A 23,287-nucleotide genomic window follows, 5' to 3' on the forward strand; every position below is an offset into this window, starting at 1 on the left:
TTTGTTTGTTTGTTTTTTGAGGCAGAGTCTTGCTCTGTTGCCCGGGCTACAGTGCAGTGGAGCAATCATGGCTCACTGCAATCTCTGTCTCCCGAGTTCAAGTGATTCTCCTGCCTCAGTCACCTGAGGACCTGGGATTACATGTGTGTGCCACCACACCTGGCTAGTTTTTGTAGTTTTAGTAGAGTTGGGTTTTCACCATGTTGGCCAGGCTGGTCTCGAATTCCTGACCTCAAGTGATCCGCCCACCTTGGTCTCTGGAAGTGCTAGAATTACAGGCATGAACCACTGCACCCGGCCTATTATCATTTTTTTTTTCAAGAGTCAAAGCAGAAGTTTATTAAAATTCATTTATACAGTGTTTTACAGAAAAAAGTAGTCTTCAACATTCAGGCAATGACCTCTATTTTCAGAAGCACTTCATGAGAAGATGAATTTCTCTGCCTTCCCCACAGTGAGAGATTTCTGTTTATACTCCTAAAAATGATGCATTTAATTACACCACCTGCATAAGAAAAATCCCTTTGTGATCCCAAAATCTTTGCAGAGAGTGAAAAGAGACAAACAGAACCTTTTCTAAAATGCAAGTCCTCGTGACAGAGATGTAATGCAAGAGATTTATAAAACGGCAGCTCTTCAGGGGAGTGTGTGGGCACCCAGCAGGTAGGCCACTGGGCAACCCTTAGCTGCAGAGTGTGGCCAGCCAGGACTGCATGGCCTCCAGAGCCTTTTCTTCCTCCTTGTCCTCTGAGGTGGCCATCGCTCTTGAAGATTCTGGCTCCAGAAGGACATCAGTCGCTTTGCTTTGCCCAGGGCCCCTGCTGTAATTTCAGATGAAATCAGGTGCATTCAGGGTGGTATGGCCGTAGACCCCTGTAATTTCAAACAGCATTTTGTCAATTTCTATTTCTGCTTCTTCCTCTATTTCTTCCTGATTGTCCATGCTTTCAAAAGTGCCTTCTAACATCTCCTCTATGATTCCAGCCTTCACCATTTCTTTGGACAGTTCCTGCATGGTGGCCTGGACTTCTTTAATCTTCACAAGACTTAGTATCATATTTTTAAGTTTCTAACAGCTTACTTTTGTTCTCTGAATATTCTTGTTTCATGGGAGCAAAATCTCCTCTTATGTCTCTAAAGACATTTATTCTAATTAAAAAGCTTTCTCCTTCTGTTCTCTGCATTGTTAGTTTGCTTTGAATCACTTTTTTTTGTTTGTTTTGGTCCCTGATTTTCAAATTAAAGATTTTCTTAAATGTGGAATGATCTATGGTTAGATGTTCATGTTTAATAGTTGGGTACCTCAACTTCTTCTGCTCTGAAAAACAAAGTTGGGTACTGGAGGCTGATTGGAAGTTTTGGATATAAAGGTGGGAACTTTGATCTTCACTGTAGCATGATGTGGTTGTGTCATTTCTCTCTCTCTCTCTTTTTTTTTTTTTTTTTGAGACAGAATCTTGCTCTGTTGCCCAGGTTGGAGTGCAGTGGTGTGATCTTGGCTCACTGCAACCTCTGCCTCCCGGGTTCAAGCAATTCTCCTGCCTCAGCCTCCTGAGTAGCTGGGATTACAGGCACATGCCACCACGCCTGGATAATTTTTTTATTTTTAGTAGAGATGGGGTTTCATCAGGTTGGTCAGGTGGGTCTCGAACTCCTGACCTCATGATTCACCTGCCTCAGCCTCCCAAGTGCTGGGATTAGAGGTGTGTGCCACCATGGCTGGCTGGTTGTGTCATTTCAATGAGGACCCCCAACTGTAACTAAAGGTCTGACTTCCTATTGGGGGAACCAGCTCCCAATATTTCAACATAGGTCCTTTCTATTTTCCCTAAGTGTTGGCTGGTCTGAGAAATAAAGAGAAAAAGTACAAAGAGAGAAATTTTACAGCTGGGCCTCTGGGGGTGTCATCACATATTGGTAGGAACATGAACGTGATGGTGATGCTGAGCCGCAAAACCAGCAAGTTTTTATTAGGGATTTTAGAAGGGGAGGGGTGTACGAACAGGGAGTAAGTCACAAAAATCACATGCTTCAAAGGGCAATAAAGATCACAAGGCAAGGCAAAATTAGAATTACCGATGACGGTCTATGTCCTGCTATGCATGCATTGTCTTGATTAACATCTTAACAATCTTAACAGGAAACAGGGTTTGAGAGCAGACAACTGGTCTGACTAGAATTTACCAGGCAGGAATTTCCCAATCCTAGTAAGCCTGAGGGTACTGCAGGAGACCAGGGCGTACTTCAGTCCTTATCTCAACCGCATAAGACAGACACTTCCAGAGTAGCCATCTATAGACCTACCCCAGGAATGCATTCCTTCCCCAGGGTCTCAATTATTAATATTTCTTGCTGGGAAAAGAATGCAGCAATGTTTCTCCTGCTTGCACGTCCGTTTATAGGCTCCCTGTAAGAAGAAAAATATGGCTCTATTTTGCCTGATCCCGCAAGGAGTCAGACCTTATGGTTATCTTCCCTCGTTCCCTGCAAATCGCTGTTATTCTGTTCTTTTTCAGGGTGCATTGATTTCATATTGTTCAAACACACATATTTTACAATCAATTTGTACAATAGTGGTCCTGAGGTGACGTACATTCTCAGCTCATGAAGATAACACGATTAAAAGATTAAAGACAAGCATAAGAAATTATAAGAGTATTGATTAGGGAAGTGATAAATGTCCATGAAATCTTCACAATTTATATTCTTCTGCCTCAGCTCCAGCTGGTCCCTCCATTTGGGGTCCCTGACCTCCAGCAACAATTTCCTCAGCTAATCAACTTCTCCAGAAACGAATCTTGTAATCTCTTGGCTGTCACTGAAATCCATGCTCTCTCCATGGTACTATCTTGATAAATTAAGCACTAAAAGTCTGTAGTCTAACTGCTTTAAGAATTCAAGAGTGGTAGAGATCAATTAGTGGAAACACTGGGGAAAACTTAATAGATGAAGTGGGACATGGGATAAGCTCAAAAGACAATTAGGCCAGCCAGAAACTGAGGTGAGAGAGAATCAAAGAGAACGGTAATTAAATGCTGTAGTTCAGAAATAGGAATGATCACATTTAGCTGATACTGTAGCATAGCTAAATAAGACATGTATATGGAATGAAGTCTCTATTCAGCCTTCAAGCAGCTTGTGACTTCTGCAAGGTATTACTCTAAGACACTCAATTTCTTCACTTGAAAAACTTGGGAAGATTATCTTCAGAGTCCTTCCTAGGCCTAAGGTTTCTTTATGGCATTTACTATTAAGATTCTTTTGCATTATATGACTTTTCCAGTAATAAATTAATAATTAGTGAGTGACTATATAGTTTATGGGAGTGAATCTAGGAGCTTTGAAATTACTGTCATGATAACATTAATTTATAGGGAACTTAAGGACTTTATTTACATTAAATCTCTTATGTTTTAAATCTCATATCTCACACTGCTTTAAAACAATCTGTCCACTTGCTATATGTAAGTGTACTCTGATTATTCCCTCTAATAAAGTAAAAAATTAAAACCTGAAACTAACCCTTCTGAAATCCTGACCTTGTTTCTTCCCTTTGCATGTAGACAGAGGATATCATTGAAGAAGGAAAATAGGTCTCTTTCCTCTATTAATGTATAACTGTTCCATTCCTAAATGGGAGAATTGATTCAAATTAATTTGTAACACGATAGCAACACTTCCTTGACAAATTGAGTTCTAGCTACATCTCTTGTTCAGCAAAGTGTACTAATTTTCAGAGAACAAAAGCAAAATAAAATTTCACTTAAGACTATGTATCTCAAAGTTTAATATACAGACAAATCAGGGATCTTGTTAAAATGCAGATTTTTCTGTAGTTCTGGGGTAGGATCTGAGATTCTGAATTTTTTTCTTTTTTTTTAGACAGAGTCTAAGCTCTGTTGCCCAGGCTGGGGTGCAGTGTCATGACCTTGGCTCACTGCAACCTCCACCTCTGTCTCCTGGGTTCAAGCGATTCTCCTGGCTCAGCCTCCTGAGTAGCTGGGACTACAGGCATGCACCAACACTCCAGGCTAATTTTTGTATTTTTAGAAGAGACAGGGTTTTATGATGTTGGCCAGGCTGGTCTTGAACTCCTGGCCTCAAGTAATCTGCCTGCCTTGGCCTCCCAAAGTGCTGGGATTACAGACATGAGCCACTGCACCCAGCCAGATTCTGCATTTCTGACAAGCTTCCAACTGATGCTGGTGCTGCTGGTCAGTACACGTACACTTTGAGTAGTAAAGGCTTATACTTTTTTGATGCATGATTAGGTCATTCAAGTCAGGAGTCCAGTGGCAGTGGACACAGGGACTAGAGTTCAGGAAAGAGAGACTTGGGCTGGGAATACTTGGGAGTCATCAGCACATAGGATATTTTGATGCCAGAATATGAAGATAATGGCCTAGGAATAGTTTTTGGAGAAAAAGGAAGAGAGGCCCAAGGCTAGCCCATGGGTAGCGCGATTATTTAGGCGCACTTGGAGGATGAAGCGTAAGAAGGTAAAGAAGTAGAAGATGAACCTGAGAGGCCAATGAGGCTTTTCAATGAGAAGTTTGTAGTTCTCAAACTTAATATATTAAAATATAAGTAATAACTACCACTTACTGAGCCTTTTATTCCTGGCATTGTGCTAAGGGCTTCAACTTTTCTCTAAAACACAGGGTGTAAGAAATGTGACGTCACATTAAAATTTTTCTCTAACCACATCCCAATGCTCTCATCTGGTGGAAAATGTAATTTGGGTCATTAGTAGAATTTTCTCCTCCACACCCAAGATTATATGAAGATTCTAGGGGTTTTAGTCTCAGTCCAGTACATGTGGAAAAGACCCTCTAGTCTTCACTCAGTGCTGATTACTGCTAATATTCTCATTTTCTCACCTCATTCATCCCTTGTAGGTAAGCTGCTTTCTTGATTCAATGCCAAGCTTGGGCATAAGGGTCTCAGTCATGGTTGGAATCTCAGATACCTAGGACGCAATCTCCCTAATATGCTACACATTCATTCCCACCTAAGGTTCCACCACTTCCCTCACCTACTAGGTTCCTGACATTCACATAACCAGCAACTCTCCTTTTCTGTCGTTCAGCTTGTTGCCACCTACCTCAACCAAACTCAAAAGCCTCTAACCTCTCCCCACTGTGTGAAAACGTAAGTACCTCAATGGCACAAGTGTTTTCGGTGAAAGGGACTTTTTATTCTGCCCTGGAGCCAGGGAAATCCCAGATCTGTGCCAGAGTTATCAAAGGGGTAGTATACAATCATTCTCTGCATTCTTTTACAGCACTGAGAACAAGCAAAATTCTTACCTTATTATCTTTACAAATCATTTTACCACACATGTATTGTCCCATGAAATCCCTACAACCACTCCAGGCAGGAGTAATTCCCAGTTTACATCCTGAAGCTTTGATAAATTTAGAAACCTGCTTTAAGTCACAGAGCTATTAAGTAATGTGTAGGTGCTATAAACTATGTGCCTTGGACTCTGCAGCTATGAGGGCATGGTATTATCACAGTTCCCATTGAAATACCTTGCTGGAGGTCATGTGTGAGTGGCAGTGACCAGATAAATAGAGAAACCTCATATACAGAGGGGAAAAGTCTCCATGTTAGTTCCTGGAATATCTCCTAGTTAGTGCTGGGCTTTCTTGGATCTTCACCGCAACGCTACTATCTTGATTTTACTATAAGAAACTGAGGTTTCGAGCGTGTTGGTCATTTGCCTACTGCCACAAAACCAAGCCAATGGGTCGGGCGCGGTGGGTCAAGCCTGTAATCCCAGCACTTTGGGAGGCTGAGGCGGGCGGATGACCTTAAGTCAGGAGTTCGAGACCAGCCTGGGCAACATTGGTGAAACCCCCTAATAAAAATTTAAAAATTAGCTGGACGTGGTGATGCGCGCCTGTAATCCCAGCTACTAGGGAGGGTGAGGATCGAGAATCGTTTGAATAGGGAGGCGGAGGCTGCAGTAAGGCGAGATCGCGCCACTGCACTCCAGCCTGAGCGACAGAACGAGACTCCCTTTCTACAACAACAACAAAAAAAACCAGGACAACGCTTGCGCGCTTCCAGTATGGTATTCTTTTCATCTCACCAAACTGACGTAGCCTGCGCTAGCTTCAGAGTCTCGACAAACTCCAATACAAATAAGGTACACATTATTTTAGGAATCTTCCATGGGAGGACATGGGGCAAGCATAAGCGTAGCGGTGCGCCTGCGACTCAACCCTAACCGCCTCTGATCCCAGCTCAGCACGCCTGCGTCCGGCGGCTTTTTCCGCCCGGCCCCGTTCCTCCACTCCCTTCCCGCCACTCCCCGCCCCTTTCCCGCCCGGATGTTATTCTAGTTTTGCCGGATGTTGTTGTAAGTCCGAGAGACACGTGAGGTTCTGCTACGTCATTACCAGGCACGCGCAGGAAACATGGCGGCGGCGGGTGTTGTGAGCGGGAAGGTAGGTAACGGCCTCCAGGAAGGCCTCGGCTTTTCTCTGGGACGGGGATGCTTTTGCTCTTTGGCAGTTGGCTGGGGGAGGGGCACGAGGGAATTTCTATGTCCGGACAACCCGTGGCGTCTGTAGGAGAAGACTGGGTGGTACCAGCTGGTTTCCCGAGAATGCCAGTTCAGCCGCGGAGTTACAGAGCCGGCTCCTGCTCCAAGGCCAGCTAGGCCTCGGCGCTCTTCTGCCCCAGAGCAGAGAGGCTTTTATTCGTATTACCTGTATTAACGGACAGGTGGCTCTCTAGTTCCTTTCCCCACCCCCCCCGCCCCGATTCACTTTTTCTTGACTCTAGTTCTTTATGTCTAATCTTCTGACTCCAGTGTCTTTTCAGTCTTTGAAGCGTTAACCCGACTTGCTTCTGTCTTCTTTGCTACACTGTTGAAGATGTTTATGCTTCCTTCGGGAGGACCTGAATAGGTGCTAGGCAGCTAGCCGTGCTTTTATAAGAAACGAGTGTATTGGGTCTGTTTTTACCAAGCTGCTGAGTTGGTTGGTGGTGTGAGCAGGACTGTTTCCTGAGAGAAATGGAGATTTACACTGTCCTGTGCTTGTCTAGGAAGGCGTCTATTCAAATATTTATTTCCTAGGCGTTTCAGTGGGAGTATTGGTCATGCTGGTTTACGGAGGTGGTCAGTGACACTCCTGATTTCGTTGGAAACCAGGATTATGTGCGGAGATTTCGTCGAATAGTGCCTATTCGCGTTCTGAGGGCACATCTTATGCATAGTTAGGGCTATCAGCTTTATGATACGCCACCGATAGCATTTCCCAGTGCAGGAGTAATTTCATCAACAGCTGGAATCAACCGAAGTGACTCATCGAACACTAAGGGTTGTTTACTCATTGCAGATAGCGTCCTCTGTTCCTTGAGTTTCACTCATGTCTCCCTGTTGCCTTCCCTACCCCATTTTTAATTGTTTGACAGCGTTTGTGATTTGGTGTTTGTAGTATTAGACTAGACGGCTGAATAACAAATAATGGGATTGGTTTTGCTGTTAATCTGAAGTATGACCCTGGAAAATTGGGCAGTTGTGACTTCTGTGTCTTTCACATTCTTTATCTGCAGAATTGAGGAGATGGCAATCATTATTTCTTGTATTGGAGTTGTTATGGTTATATGACTTTTTTTTAAAACATAAAATTACATACTTGTACGTGCTGGCTCTTTTAAAGGATAGGTGGGCATCCTTTTTTGGATTATTTGTGCTCTTGGTTGTCTTGTCAGTTTTTTACTTTTTATATTCAGGGTGGATGCTGATACTCTGCTTGATTTACTGCATATTTGAAGGTTATCCTGTTTGATTTTCCATATAAACTGATCCAGGCTGGGACTTTTCAAGAGGGGATCCCTTCCATGTAAACATCTCCCTCTTTCAGGTTTGGATTGATTTTGAAAGAATCCTTGTGGCAATGAAGCAGAGTTGTGAAATGAAAAACATTTTCCACTCTTTGCAGCCACTACCTTTCATAGTCTGACTTCTTAAAACGAGACTTACATTTAATAATTCGACTTAATAACCTCATTTATTCTCATTCACTGCAAATTCATACTTATTGCCATCACTCCACTGAAACTAGTTTTCCATGTGAAAAGCTACTCCTCTCCCAAGTAATACTATCATGACCAACAAAACCCACGGTTCTTCTCTCAGTATGTTCAGATCTGGTTTAATGGCGTCATCTTTCACCTGGTTTATGTTAAACATACTTGGAGACATTCATCCTATAACACTCTCTAATCAATAACCATGTCCTACCAGTTTTACCTTAACAGGTTTCTTAAATTTGCTGCATCTTCTTTACTATCAGTGCGTAGTTCAGGCCTTTAGTCTGCTTCTATTCTTGATTTCTTGGCTGATTTTACTCCTTTTCTACAGTCTCTGCCCTTAATCTTGTCTACACCACCACTGGAGTTATTTTTCTAATGCGCAAACCTGATAATCTCTTGATTTAAAAAGCAAATGAAAACTCTATACTTTTTTTACCGTCAGCATTATAATAATAATGATGAAAGCTGATTAATGTAACATAAAAAGACATGTTACCTTTATGCTTCACTACTTCCTAATCTTTTTTCTTTAGGAAAGGGGATGGGGAGAAAATGTGTGTGTGTGTTTATTCATCTCCCCTCTCCCTTTACCAAGTTTTAGCTAAAGAGTTCTAGTTTAGAAATACAGGGGAGTGAATGTTAACCAAGGCGCACAAAAATCACTTGTGATACTTTTTAGTAAAAGTAGAGATGCTGGGCTACCAGCTCTGTTGAGTTAGAATCTCTCAGTGTCTCCACCTAGGATGTAACTTTTCTTACAACTCTACTTGCTTTGAACTTGGAGTTTCAGAAAGTGATGGAGGAAGTTAATCTCCGTCTTGTAGGGAAGCAGCAAAAGGTAATGGTTAAGAGCTTGGTCTTTGAAGCCGAACTAGTTTCAGAAGTTATTTTCACACATTTACAAGCAACTTCAGTAAAATTACTTAACCTCTCTGTGCTTCAGTCATCTGTGATATAACAGTACCTACTTTATGCTTGGTATGAGGATTAATGAGTCAATATATTAGAAACTGTAGACTGAACTAATCATCATAAGGTCAGATCCTGAAATGTTTCATCTGCACCTAACATAGATTCTGGCATATAATAGCTATTCAGTGAAGAGGAAGAAGCGAGAAGGTACGAGAAAATGAGGAACCAGGTGCAGTGGCTCACGCCTGTAATCCCAACACTTTGGGAGACTGAGGCGGGAGGATCACTTGAGCTCAGGAGTTCAAGACCAGCTTGGGCAACATAACTAGACCCCGTCTCTATGAAAAACAGAAAAATTAGCTGGTTGTGGTGACATGTGCCTGTTGTCCCAGCTACTTGGGAGGCTGAGGTGGGAGGATTGCTTGAGCCTGGGACTTGGAGGCTGCAGTGAGCTATGATGGTTCTACTGCATTCCAGCTTGGGTGACAGACCAAGACCCTGTCTCAAAAAAAAAAAAAGAAAATGAGGAGGGATTAGAGTGGGAGAAATGGGTCCATTAATAGCTCTTTTGTTTCAGAGTTGTAAAATCCTATTGTAGTACACTTCCATTCACTCTAGGTTTTTCTATTAATGTATTAGAATTTTTTTTCTATTGAAAATTACTGGCTGGGCACGGTGGCTCACACCTGTAATCCTATCACTTTGGGAGGCTGAGGTGGGTGGATTACTTGAGGTCAGGAGTTTGAGACCCTCCTGGCCAGCGTGGTGAAACCCTATCTTTACTAAAAATACAAAAGCCAGGCATGGTGGTACACACCTGTAGTCGCAGCTATTCAGGAGGCTAAGACAGGAGAATTGCTTGAACCCAATGCAGCGAGCTGAGATTGTGTCACTTGTTCAGACTGGGCCACAGGCAGACTCTGTCTCAAAAAATAAAAACGAAAAGTACTTGAAACAATAGGGAAATCAGCTGTTTTTTTTTCTTAATTAGAATTTGTGATGTGGTTTTTAATAAGAATTTATTTTGTAGCTTAAAATTGGCCCTAACCAATTCTTTTTAAATATGCTCATAGTCCTGTGAAATTTTTGTGCTTTGGAAAGATGAGTATTCTTATTATCTACATCTTCCTGGAGACGTTTTCCTAGACTAGATCTTTTAACATAGTAGTTACCCATGGTATAATGGGAGTATGTCATATTTTTTAATTTTTTGCCATTCTTTAGTTCAACAAACGTTTTAGTACCTGCTATGTGCTGAGTTCTTTGGACACAAGGGTGGTTAAACACAGACTTGTATTGTTATTATTAGTGTTTATTTTGGAGACAGTCTTGCTCTGTCACCCAGGCCGGAGCGCGGTGGTGTGGTCATGGTTCATTGCAGCCCTGACTGTGTATCTCCTCCAGCACCTAAATTATTCCTGTCTCCTATTTGACTTCATTTGGCACACCAATATCGTTGAGAAGCAATAATAGTTATGCCAGTTGCCCTTCTTGAGAGTTGTACCATTCTCTAGATCTCAAAGGCTCACTCTTCACTTCAGACTCTCCGTGATGTATTGCCCTTACAGCCACCTGTATTCTGCGTTTTTTTTTAGTTCCACAGTCATTACTCATTAACACATCCCAAATAAAACTCAGTTTGCTTTCTTCTTTCTGTTCTCCCTATCTCAGTAAAAAACCTCATCTACACAGTTTTGTCCTTGACTGTTCTTCCCTTCACCTCTCACATCTAATCAGTCATGATGGCTTGTCATTTTTGTCTTCTAAATATCTTTCTAAGCCATCTGCCTTTCCTCATTCTCACTACCATTGCCTTAGTTCAAGCAACCGTGAGTTTCTCCCTCCCTGGATTACTGCAGCTGTTCGTTCTTGGCTCTGCAGCCACTTTATTGGCTTAGAAAAGGCAAATTTCTAGTTGCTTTTGTCGGTCTTCAGGATGAATTTCAAACTCCTAAATTCTTTAGCATGGCTTATGCAGCCCTTTATGATCTGATCTGGTCTCTGTTTTTGCTTCTAAACTATTTAGACTCTACTCTCTGGTATTTGGGTTTCAATCGTGCACTGAACTGCTGCTTTGTATAAAACATACCCTCTGTTAAGAACATACATCCTCTGCTTCCGTATGTTCTCTACTATTTAAAATTGCCATTATTCAGATCTGAGTTTATATGTCGCTCCAAGTAAGTTTTCCTGATTCTCACTCTACCTGAGCCTCCTAAATCTAGGTAAGATAGCCTTTATTAGGGCTTGCTGTGGCAGCCTGTTAGTACTTACATGTTGTAATTGTCTGTTTTCTTGTCATCCCCAGTTAGATTGTAACTGCTGTGGAGGCAGTGACTGAATCTTACTTATTTACACCTAGTAACTTGCTCTGTACCTGGCACATGGTAGGCATTTACTGTGTATTTATTGAAGAAGTAACTGAAAATGGTATCTCATTCAGGATTCTCTGCATTCCTCTATCACACTCTACTATATACATTGATTTACTGGTTTACATGATACTGCTAGTTTAGTCAGACACTTTTCATTCTGTGTATTTTTTCCACTGACACCTTTTATTTCCAGCATCTGGTTGGGGCTCATAAATGTGCTGAGTGTATAAGTAAAGAAACTTCTAAATCAGATTAAGTGGAATGGGGAGTAGTTCAAAGAGTTTGGGCAGGCTATTGCTTATGTTCTTTTTTGAAGGGTTTAGTAGAAGTTATTTGCAGAGAGAAAGGACAAAAGGGTGTTCCAGGTAGATGGAACAGAATACACCTGAAAAAAGGCACAAAGCTTTTCGGTAACAAGAGTTCACAATGGCCCAAGGCAGAAATGTTTTATGTGTTGGGAGTATCAGGAAGTATAGCCTCACTATAGAGGTAAAGGGTGAAGTCAGAAGATTTTTAAGCCCCTATGTGGTGTAACCAGATGGACATTTTGTAAAGGTTAGTTTGGGCAGTGGTTATATGCACCTTAGATTATTGGAAGGTAACTAGATTGGGAGAAGAGAGATCAGAATGTGATTTTAGTGACTTAGGCTAGAAATGATGAGGGGCCAGTGTCAGAGGAAGAGGTTTGAGGGACTTAGGATATAGGGTCTGGATGATGAAAGAAGCATTTAGGATAACTGGGTGGATGAGATATCTTTGACAGAATTGGGAATATCAAAGAAGAGCCGGTTTAGATAGAACACATTGAGTTCAAGATGCCTTATTGAAATAGAGTTATCAAGTAGGTGCATAGATACTTGAATGTGGAACCTGTTAGGATGCTCAGTCTTGCATTTCCTGGAAATGCTTTCTGAAACCATACGCTCAAATTATCATCTGTATGCCAAATAGTTTTTAAAGAAACTGAACTTTTGAAACCTTTTTGGTTGTTTTATTAGCCTATAAGTTCACGTAATTGCTAAAGTTCAGAATGTATGTTGTGTATGGTAGGTGAAAGGTTTCCAAGTTTGGAGAATGATTTAGGGCAATAATTTTACCCTAAAGTTACGGGTACATTTAAAATATTTGGGTTGAATTTTTCCTTTATCTTCCATTTTTGGAAATAAAGATTATAATAATCATAATGTAAGTAAAAATTCAGTCTTAAGTGAAGGCACAGTATAAAAGTTACTATTGTGAAACTTCCTTAGTTTTTCCAGCTCTTTGTGTCAGGAAGGATGTTCTTGAGTTGGATTGTGCGAAAGTTCATTCTGTCTAAAAGTTGAATTTATCTGTTTTTCTGCCTTAGTTTTGCTTTTTAATTAAATTGCTAAATTAGAGGTGAGAAAATTTATTCTAAAATGTTTGCTGTGGTCACCAGAACTCTTTTAATAAGTTATATCTGATATAGCTCCTTTGCTAGAGGAGAAAAACAAAATGCAGTTTCTGTTGCTTTTAGCAGGCCATCATTGGAAGTTTTATAAATGCACTTACCTGCTTGGACATCTTAGCAAATATTTAAGAATAGATAAGAGCCTGGAGGGCATGAGACATTTTTATCCCAAAAGGAAAACTTTCTTCCTTTTTTTGTAGTACTTTTACACTTAGAATATTCCTTCTTGTGTAAATATTTTACCTTTTTAATAATTTTGCCAGGTACAGACAAGCAAGGAACTGTAATACCTTTTAATCTCTCTGTTCTTTATGATGTCTGGCACATAATTGCTTCATAAAAGTTTGTTGAACTGAGTTTTATACATTCAGTTTAGCACCACCAAGTGGCAAGTCTTTGAATGCTCTTGATATATTTTGCTTCCTATGGACATCTGATTCCCAGTTGAGTGGGGGTGTGATTGTTAGTTTTTTTTTGAGGCAGGACTAATTTCTCTTTTAGTTCTTTATTTTCTTTTTAGTGAGAATGTCCTCATATATGTATGTAATTATTTTTAGTTAGGTTTTTACTGTTTACAACAAGAGACTTTCCATGTAAATTACTTTTTATACAGCTTGTTTCCCTCCCCGCCCCCCAGACATGGCCTTGGTGTGCGACCCAGGCTGGAGTGCAGTGTGTGATCTCGGCTTACTGCAGCCTCTACCTCCTGGGCTCCAGTGATCCTCCCACTCCAGCCTCCTGAGTAGCTGGGACTAAAGGCATGCACCATCACACCCAGCTCCTTTTTGTATTTTTTGTAGAGATGGGGGTTGCCATGTTGCTCCATCTGGTTCGAACTCTTGGCCTTAAGTGATCCGCTCACCTAGGCCTCCTAAAGTGCTGGGATTATAGGTGAACCACCGTACCTGGCCTATACAGCTATTTTTGAGATACAATTGATGTGATAGGCCACATGTATTTAGAGTACACAACTTTTGACTTTTATGTACACCATGAACCCATGAACACAGTTAAGATAATGATGTTTTCACCACCTCTGTTAGTTTTCTCATGACTCACTGTACTCCATCACTCCATGTGTCCTCAGGCAACCACTGAGCATTTTTTTTGGTCACTATAAATTAGTTTTAATTTTCTAGAACTTTATATAAATTCAGTTATATAGTATATACTCTGTTTTTGTGTGGCTTTCTTTATTTAGGATAATTATTTTGAAATTCGTTCATGTTGTTGTATGTATCATTAGTTTTTTTTTTTTTTTTATTTCCAAATAATATCCATTGGGCTGGGCATGGTGGCTCACGCCTGTAATCCCAGCACTTTTGAGAGGCTGAGGCGGGTGGATCACGAGGTAAGGAGTTCGAGACTAGCCTGACCAACATGGTGAAACCTTGTCTCTACTAAAAATACAAACATTAGCTGGGCGTGGTGGTATGTGCCTGTAATCCCAGCTGCTTGGGAGGCTGAGGCAGGAGAATTGCTTGAATATGGGAGGCAGAGGTTGCAGTGAGCCGAGATCGTGCCACTGCATTCCAGCCTGGGTGACAGAGCAAGACTGTCTCAGAAAAAAACCCACAGATAATATTCATTGTATGGGTATATCACATTTTGTTTATCTGGTCTTGTGTTTGATAGACATTAGGGTTATTTCCACTTTAACTGTTCCAAATTAAGCTGCTCTTAGGCCAGGTGCGGTGGCTCACACCTGTAATCCCAGCACTTTGGAAGGCCGAGGTGGGTGGATCACCTGAGGCCAGGAGTTCAAGACCAGCCTGACCAACATGGAGAAACCCTGTCTCTACTAAAAATACAAAAGTAGCTGAGTATGATGGTACATGCCTGTAATCCCAGCTACTTCGGAGGCTGAGGCAGGAGAATCGCTTGAATCCGGGAGGTGGAGGTTGCGGTGAGCCGATATCTTGCCACTGCACGCCAGCCTGAGCAACAAGAAAGAAACTCTGTCTCAAAAAATAAATAAATAAATAAATAAATAAAATAAAGCTACTCTGAGCATTGGTGTATGTCTTTTATGAAAATATACTTTCATTTTTCTTGATTGGATACCTGGGAATGGAGTGGCTGGATCATATATATTAGTTGTATGTGTAGCATTCTAACACAGTGCCAAATTATTTTCCAAAGTAGATATAGTGTTTTATGTTTCCACTGGCAGTGTATGAAAGTTCCACTTGCTTCATAGTTTTGCCTATATTTAATGTCAGTCATTTTAATTATAGCCATTCTAATAGGTGTGTAATAAATAGTGTTTCATTATGGTTTCAGTTTACATTTCTGTAATGACTAATGGTGTTGAGTGTTTTCCATGTGCTTATTTGCTGCCCTTGTATCTTCTTTGATGAAGTGTCTGTTTAAATCATCTGCTTATTTTTTTTCAAACTGTTTTGTTTTGTTGTTGTTGTTACTGAGTTTTTAGTGTTCTTTTTATGTCCTGGATACAGATCCTTTTAATACAAGTTCAGTTGGGTCTTTTTAAAAAAATTATATCTTTTTATTCATCTTATATAAAAGGGCGGGGCAAATATAAGAAAATAATGTTATGTCAAAGTTTGATTTTTAAAGCACAAACTTCCAGAATTTGTTTTAAGGTTAATACATAGAATGGTAGCTTTTAGTCACCTGAGAATCAGGAAATTCACATGAATGTAATTCCTTGTAGTGACAAAGAACTATGGCTTCCTATGGTTTTGTCAAGCTCCTAGGCTTCATTCAGCCTGAAATTGTACTTTTCTTGTTATGTATAAATTAAATAAAATTTATACAACTCTCTGTTCTTGTGTTGCCTCACATCATGTCTAAAAACAGCATTTAAAGTTTGCGGGAAATAGAATTTTAGCCTGTTACAAAGCAAACACTTTGTTTCTTTAACTCAGAATTCTGGAAATGCAATCAAGTTCTAGTATTGTGACTTCCAAAATATTTTGTCATCAGATATTAATTTTTTTCAAGTGTCTGATTCCATACAAGAAAATAAAAAAAGTATCAGAAGTTACCTGTGACTATAAAAAAAAAAAAAAACAAAAAAAACTTCAGTGTCCACAGGGTTGTTCCTCATTGTTTGTTAGGATACTCCTGCCTGATCCAAGTCCATCGGGTCTGAGGCTGTTTTTTGTTCCACGCTTCTATCTGTTAGAAGAGTCTTTTTAGATAAGGAGGCCATCATGCGAGGCAGTGGAGCTTCTAGCTGTTGTCCAAGTAATGAAAGCAGGCGCCTCCAGATGAGGCCACTTCCCATGAACATAATTCCTGTAATCAGCCAAAACACTCGTTGGGCCTCTTCAAGGGAAGATTCCAAACTCATTCCAAAAACAACTCCCATTACTCCAAAGAGCAAAAGAGAGAAGGTTCTTATGGTCAGCTGTAGATTCAACTTCATTATCAAGTTATGGTAACTTGATAATATTACCATATTATGGTGGCTGTCAGGATTGATGAAAATGATACTTTGTGAATCATCAATCAGTACCCTAAGCTCCTAAGCTGCATTGGAGAGATCGTCAGCCAGTTGGTAGTAGTTTTCCATCAGCAACTCCATCTCCTCTGCATGGTCAGTCCCAGTACTGCTCTTTTCAAAGACTTGTGGGTCACTCCATTTTGATAGAACTCTTCTAGCAACTCTTCCTCATCCAAGATCTCCAAGATTGACTCTTTGAAAATTTTAATATCTGTTTCTAATTCTAGTAGTAGACTTTTGCCGTTCTGTAGTAAAATGTGGAGTTTGCTTCTGTCTACAGAAGAATGTTTGGGGTCCACCAAAGCTTCCAATGTCTCGAGGATCAGTGACTGGAAAATGCTAAGTTTCACCTGAAGGGTGTTGATCAAGTATTGCAGGAACACTTCTATAGCTCTAAACTCAAAAAGTTAAAGGGTTTGTAACAAATTGACCCTCTCCAGACAATTGTGAAGAGAGAATTCTCAGAACAGCCATTGCTGTGAGTTTAAATTATGATAATCTAAAATCAGAAGACACTCTCGAGTTATCCCAGCTTTCAGATACTCCATTCTCATGATAATCCTATTGTTTCTGGCTGTGATACTCATTACATGGTGAAATCTCAAATCTCTAGCTTGAAGACCTAACTCTTGGTATAACTCAGTTTTCTTCCCTTCAAAAGAAGTAACATTTCTCTGTCAAATTTTGTCATGGTAAATACTGGGGCTACACTGGCTAGAGTGGTTTGAAAGACATCAGAAGTTCTAAACCAGTGCATTTCACCTGCCATGTAGAGCCGGCGGGTTTCGCACAGTGGCGCAACCCAGCTCCTGAGCAGGTTGGCTGTGCAGCCACAGGCAGCAACGGGAGAAGCCACAGAGTTTTTGTTCTGTGCCCAGGCTGAAGTGCAGTGATATGATCATGACTCACTATAACCTTTAATTCCTGGGCTCAAGTGATCCTTTCACCTCAGCCTCCCAAGTAGCTAGGACTACAGGCATGTGCCACCATGCCTGGCTAATTGTTTTGTAGACATGGGGTCTAGCTGTGTTGCCCAGACTGGTCTTGAACTCCTGCCCTCAAGGCGATCCTCCTACTTGGGCTTCTGTATTAATCAGTTTTCACACTGCTATAAAGAAATACCTGAGGCTGGGTGCAGTGGCTCACGCCTGTAATCCTAGCACTTTGGGAGACCAGGGTGCGTGGATCATGAGGTCAGGAGATCAGGACCATCCTGGCCAGCATGGTGAAATCCTGTCTCTACTAAAAATACAAAAATTAGCCAGGTGTTGTGGCATGTGCCTGTAGTCCCAGCTACTTGGGAAGCTAAGGCAGGAGAATCGCTTGAACCTGGGAGGCAGAGCTTGCAGTGAGCCGAGATTGTGCTGCTGCACTCTAGCCTGGCGACAGAGTAATGCTCCATCTCAAAAAAAAAAAAAGGAAATACCTGAGACTCAGTAATTTATAGAGAAAAGAGGTTTAATTGACTCATGGTTCTACAGGCTGTACAGGAAGCATGGTGCTGGCATCTGCTCAGCTTCTGGGAGGCCTCAGGAAACTTACAGTCATGGTGGAAGACAAAGAACAAGCTAACAGGTCACATAGAGCAGGAGGAAGGGGGAGGGGGAGATGCCACACACTTTTAAACCAGATCTCATGAGAACTCACTATTGTGATGACAGCATCAAGAGTGGATGGTGTTAAACCATGAGAAAGCACCACCACCACCATTACCTCCCTCCAGGCCCCACCCTCAACAATGGGTATTGCAGTTCAACATGAGATTTGGGTGGGGACACAGATCCAAACCGTATCATTCCTTTTCTGGCCCCTCCCAAATCTCCATGTCCTTATCACATTTTGAAATATAATCATACTTTCCCAGTAGTCCCTCAAAGTCTTAACTCATTTCTAGCATTAACTCAGAAGTCCAAAGTCTCGTCTGAGACAAGGTTAGTCCTTTCCACCTATGAGGCTGTAAAATGAAAAACAAGTGAGTTACTCCCAAGAGCCTAGTTATAGGCATTGGGTAAATACTCCCATTCCAAAAGGGAAAAATCTGCCCAAAGAAAGGGGCTACAGGCCCATGCAAGCCTGAAACCCAGTAGGGCAGTCCTTAAATCTTAAAGCTCCAAAATAATCTCTTTTGACTTAATGTCCCACACTTAAGGCACACTGATACAAGGGGTGGGCACCCAAGGGCTTGGACAGCTCTGCCCTGTGGCGTTGCAGGGCTCAGCCCCCATGGCTGCTCTCAAGGGCTGGCATTGTGTGCCTGTGGCTTTTCCAGGCTAAGAGTGCAATCTCTTGGTGGATTTATCATTCTGGGATCTGAAGGACAGTGGCCCTCTTCTCACAGCTCCACTAGGCAGTGCCTTTGTGGAGGCACCAGTCCTACATTTCTCCTCCTCACTGCCCTAGTAGAGGTTCTTCATGAGGACTCTGCCCCTGCATCAGGGTTCTGCTTGGCTTCTCCATACATCTCTGAATTCTAGGCAGAGACTCTCAAGCTTCAGCTGTTGCGTTTTGTGCACCTGCAGGCTTAACATAGTGTGGAAACTGCTAGGGCTTATAGCTTGTGCCTTGTGAAGCAGCAGCCTGAGCTTTACCTGGACCCTTTTGAGTCACAGCTGGAGCTGGAGTGTCTGGGATGCAGGGAGCAGTGTCCTGAGGTTGTGCAGGGCAGCAGGATCCTTGGCCTGGCCAAGGAAACCATTTTTCTCTCCTATGCCTTGGTCCTGTGATGGGAATGGCTGCTGCAAAGGTCTCTGAAATGCCTTCAAGGCCTTTTCCCCATTGTCTTGGCTATCAGCACTTGCCTTTCTGGTAGTTATGCAAATTTCTGCTGTGGGCTTGAATTGCTCTCCTGAAAATGTGCTTTTCTTTATTGCCACATGGCAAGGCTGCAGATTTTCTAAACTTCTATATCTTGCTTACTTTTTACATATAAGTTCCAGTTTTAGGTCATTTCTTTGCATATGCATATGAGCATAGGTTGTTGGAAGCAGCCAGGCCACATCTTGAACGCTTTGCTGCTTAGAAATTTCTTCCATTAGATACCCTAAATCATCCCTCTCAAGTTCAAAGTTCCACAGATCCCTAGAGCAGGGGCACAGTACAGCCAGGTTGTTTGCTAAGACATAGCAAAAGTGACTTTTACTCCAGTTCCCAGTAGTTCCTCATTTCCATCTGAGACCTCGTCAGCCGGGCCTTCACTCTCATATCACTACCAGTATTTTGGTCACAACTGTTCAACCAGTCTCATCACTACCAGTATTTTGGTCACAACCGTTCAACCAGTCTCTAGGAAATTCCAAACTTTCCCTCATCTTCTCTTTGAGCCCTCCACACTCTTCTAACCTCTGTCTGTTACCCAGATCCAAAGCTGCGCCCACATTTTAAGGTGTCTTTATAGCAGTGCCCATTCCTGGTACCAATTTTCTGTATCAGTCAATTCTCACTCACTGCTATAAAGAAATACCTGAGACTGGGCAAGTTATAAAGAAAAGAGATTTAATTGGCTCATGGTTCTTCAGGCTGTACAGGAAGGGTGATGCTGGCATCTGCTCAGTTCTAGGGAGGCCTCAGGAAACTTACAATCCTGGCGGAACGCAAAGAGTGAGCCAACACTTCACATAGAGCAGGAGGAATAGAGAGAGGATACGTGCCACATACTTTTAAACAACCATCATGAGAACTCACTACTGCCAAGACAGCACCAAGGGGAATAGTGCTAAACCATGAGAAACTGCCCCCATAATCCCATTACCTCCCACCAGGCCCTACCTCCAGCATTGGGAATTACAATTTAACATGAAATTTGGGCAGGGACACAGATCCAAACCATACCACCCTCCCAGAGTGCTGGGATTACAGGCATGAGCCACTGCACCTGGCTGAGTTGTGACTTTAGTGTCTTGAACATATGGGATAGACTTAAAATAATACTTTAATATCCTTCACTACTGATTATTTGTTTTGTTTTGTGGTCAGTGGTAATTGATTACTTTTTCTTGTTATAGGTCATATTTTCCTGGCTCTTAGTGTGCCTTAGTGGTAAATTTTTTAGTGGAAAATGTCAGATATGTTGAATTCTCTTTTTGGATGCTAGATATTTTTGTGTTCTGTAAAATGTTGAGCTTTGTGTTAGAAGGCACTTAAGTTGCTTGGAGTCAGTTTGGTGCTTTTGGGTCTTGCCTTTAAACTTTGCTAAGTGGTATCAGCACAGTGTTTAGTATAGAACTAATTTTGCCTCACTGATGAGGCAAGGGAGTGCTTTGTGAATTATGAAATTTTCTACTCTGACTGGTGCAGACAGCTATGTGAGTCTGCAGATAGTTTCTTCTAATAGTTACCCTCTTGCCTTAAGGAGTTTACTGACAAACATGCACTGTTCCACACTCTGCTGAATACTCGAGGAAGACTGCAGATTTCTTGAATTCCCTGTGTGTTCTTCTCTTTTCTCTGGTACTTTCTCCTGTGAACTCTAGCTCTATTGTCATCTGCTATTTCCCACATCCCTCTCCTCACCGGACGCCTTCTGAGTTTTCTCTCCCTTTCCCATAGCTGGGAACTCACAATAGTAAGCTAGACAATTGTATTGCTAACTTCATTTGGTTCCTTTCTCTCAGTAGTCACTATCCTTCATTGTTTGATGGGGAGTATTGTGAAAACCATTGTTTCATAGGTTGGTCAGTATTTTTAGTTTATTATTATTATTGTTATTTTCCTGGTGGGAGGTTAAATCCAGCCTGTCATTCCATCTTGGCCAGAAGTGGAAGTTTTTATGTAGGGTTTCTTTTTCCTTTCTGTTTTTGGTGGAATTAATACCTATCTCTTCTGTACATCTTTTTCCCCCTTCAATCGTAGGCTGAATGTTTGTTTTCCAAATTTGTTCTCTTTGTTGTTATGAACTCTTAAGATGGCTTTTTTTCTCCCAGGATTTTACCATTTCCTTCTTGTTGGTCTACATTAATTCTCTTTTCTGTTCTGTACCTTCTGACAGGCAACATTATCAGCAAGATATTCAAGAATTTTAACAGATGGTATGTGTTTAGAGAATGTGCCAGTAGATGTTTGAGTAGCTGAAGGTCATCATCATATACATAGAGTGGTTTTATACCAGTTTGTAATTTGTATTAAAGTGTCTTTTTTTTCTCCCATCTCATTGATAGTCTGTATAACAATCTTCCAAAACAATAGCGTTCTTCTCCCCCCAACCTTTTCTTTTGCAGATTAACTTGGTGACAGGTGGTGCTACTTCCTCAAATCTCTGCTTGATCTGTTCTTCCCTTTGTTTTTCTCAAGGTATATTTTTTCATTGTTGAATTTGTGTCATGTTTTCCATCAGACAAAATTCCTTCAGTACCCTTGAGGTTGATTTAGATCCTATTTAAGACTTTACATTTTGTGTATTAGTTTGTTTTCACACTGCTATAAAGAAATACCTGAGACTAGGTAATTTATAAAGGAAAGAGGTTTTAATTAACTCACAGTTTCGAATGGCTGGGGAGGACTCAGGAAACTTCATGGCAGAAGGCGAAGGGGAAGCAAGGCATGTCTTACATGGCGGCAGGAGAAAGAGAGTGCTAAGGGGAAACTGCCACTTTTAAACCATAAGATCTTGTGAGAACTCCCTCACTCTCATGAGAACAGCATGGGGGAAACTGTCCTCATGATCCAATCACCTCCCACTGGATTCCTCCCTCGACATGTGGGACTTAAATTTGAGATGAGATTTGGGTAGGGATACAGTCAAACCATATCATTTTGTGTTTATCATCAGTAATTTTTAGCATTTTTGTTGTAAAACAAAATTCAGATACTGAAAATCACACCGTATAGCTGAATGAGTCATAAGGCAAACCTTCTTGTAATCACCACTTAGATTGAAAAATAGACCTTTGCCAGGAGATTGAGACCATCCTGGCTAACATGGTGAAACTCCGTCTCTACTAAAAATACAAAAAAATTAGCCAGGCTATACAAAAAAATTAGCCAGGCGTGGTGAGGGGGGGCCTGTAGTCCCAGCTACTCAGGAGGCTGAGGCAGGAGAATGGCGTGAACCTTGGAGGCGGAGCTTGCAGTGAGCCAAGATCACGACACTACACTCCAGTGTGGGCGACACAGCAAGACTCTGTCTCAAAAAAAAAAAAAAAAAAAAAGACCTTTGCCAGTAACTCCAGATGACCTTCCATGTACCACCCCTTGTCTCCTAAGAAACTGTTATCATAACTTTTATCATAATCACTTTCTTGCGTTTCTTTATTAGTAGTAGTATTAAAACATAGCTATTATGTCGTTTTTTAAAAAAAGATCTTCCATATCTTTTAGTTAGTGTTACCGGGTGCTTAAGAGTTTTATTTTTCTTCGCCGGGTGCGGTAGCTCATGCCTGTAATCCCATCACTTTGGGAGGCGGAGGCGGGCGGATCACGAGGTCAGGAGTTTGAGACCATCCTGGCTAACATGGTGAAACCCCGTCCCTACTAAAAATACAAAAAAATTAGCCAGTGGTGGTGGCGGGTGCCTGTGGTCCCAGCTGCTTGGGAGGCTGAGGCAGGAGAATGGCATGAACCCAGGAGGCAGAGCTTGCAGTGAGCCGAGATCACGTCACTGCACTCCAGCCTGGGCGATAGAGCGAGACTCATCTCAAAAAAAAAAAAGTTTTGGTTTTCTTAATCAGTAGCACATTTTGCCTTTTTATTGTATGTGATTTTTTGAGGGGTTATCTTGTTATTCTCTTCAAATTTCATTTTAAGTTCATTTACCCACGTACATTTTCTTGATTTTAAAAGATTGGACCATATAGAAATTATGTCGCGGTGGCTCAAGCCTGTAATCCCAGCACTTTGGGAGGCCGAGACGGGCAGATCACGAGGTCAGGAGATCGAGACCATCCTGGCTAACACAGTGAAACCCCGTCTCTACTAAAAAATACAGAAAAACTAGCTGGGCGAGGTGGTGGGCGCCTGTAGTCCCAGCTACTCAGGAAGCTGAGGCAGGAGAATGGCGTAAACCCGGGAGGCGGAGCTTGCAGTGAGCTGAGATCGGGCCACTGCACTCCA

General features: G+C 41.6%; 1 protein-coding gene and 1 pseudogene across 3 annotated transcripts in view; one reads left to right on the forward strand and one right to left on the reverse strand.

Annotated features, from left to right (window-relative positions):
- The first annotated feature begins 6,361 nt into the window (after nucleotides 1-6,361).
- Nucleotides 6,362-23,287, forward strand: part of TBC1D15 (TBC1 domain family member 15) — an 83,374-nt gene continuing 66,448 nt past the window's right edge. For all 3 annotated transcript variants that reach the window (XM_023226522.1, XM_023226520.1, XM_023226521.1), the window contains exon 1: nucleotides 6,362-6,455. In XM_023226522.1, the coding sequence (XP_023082290.1) occupies nucleotides 6,426-6,455 (30 nt within the window). In that variant the 5' untranslated portion in view covers nucleotides 6,362-6,425. The remainder of the gene's footprint in view (nucleotides 6,456-23,287) is intronic.
- LOC111552339 lies at nucleotides 15,851-23,000 on the reverse strand (annotated as a pseudogene).

Source organism: Piliocolobus tephrosceles, chromosome 10 (genome assembly GCF_002776525.5).
Source record: "Piliocolobus tephrosceles isolate RC106 chromosome 10, ASM277652v3, whole genome shotgun sequence".
Classification (NCBI taxonomy): domain Eukaryota; kingdom Metazoa; phylum Chordata; class Mammalia; order Primates; family Cercopithecidae; genus Piliocolobus; species Piliocolobus tephrosceles.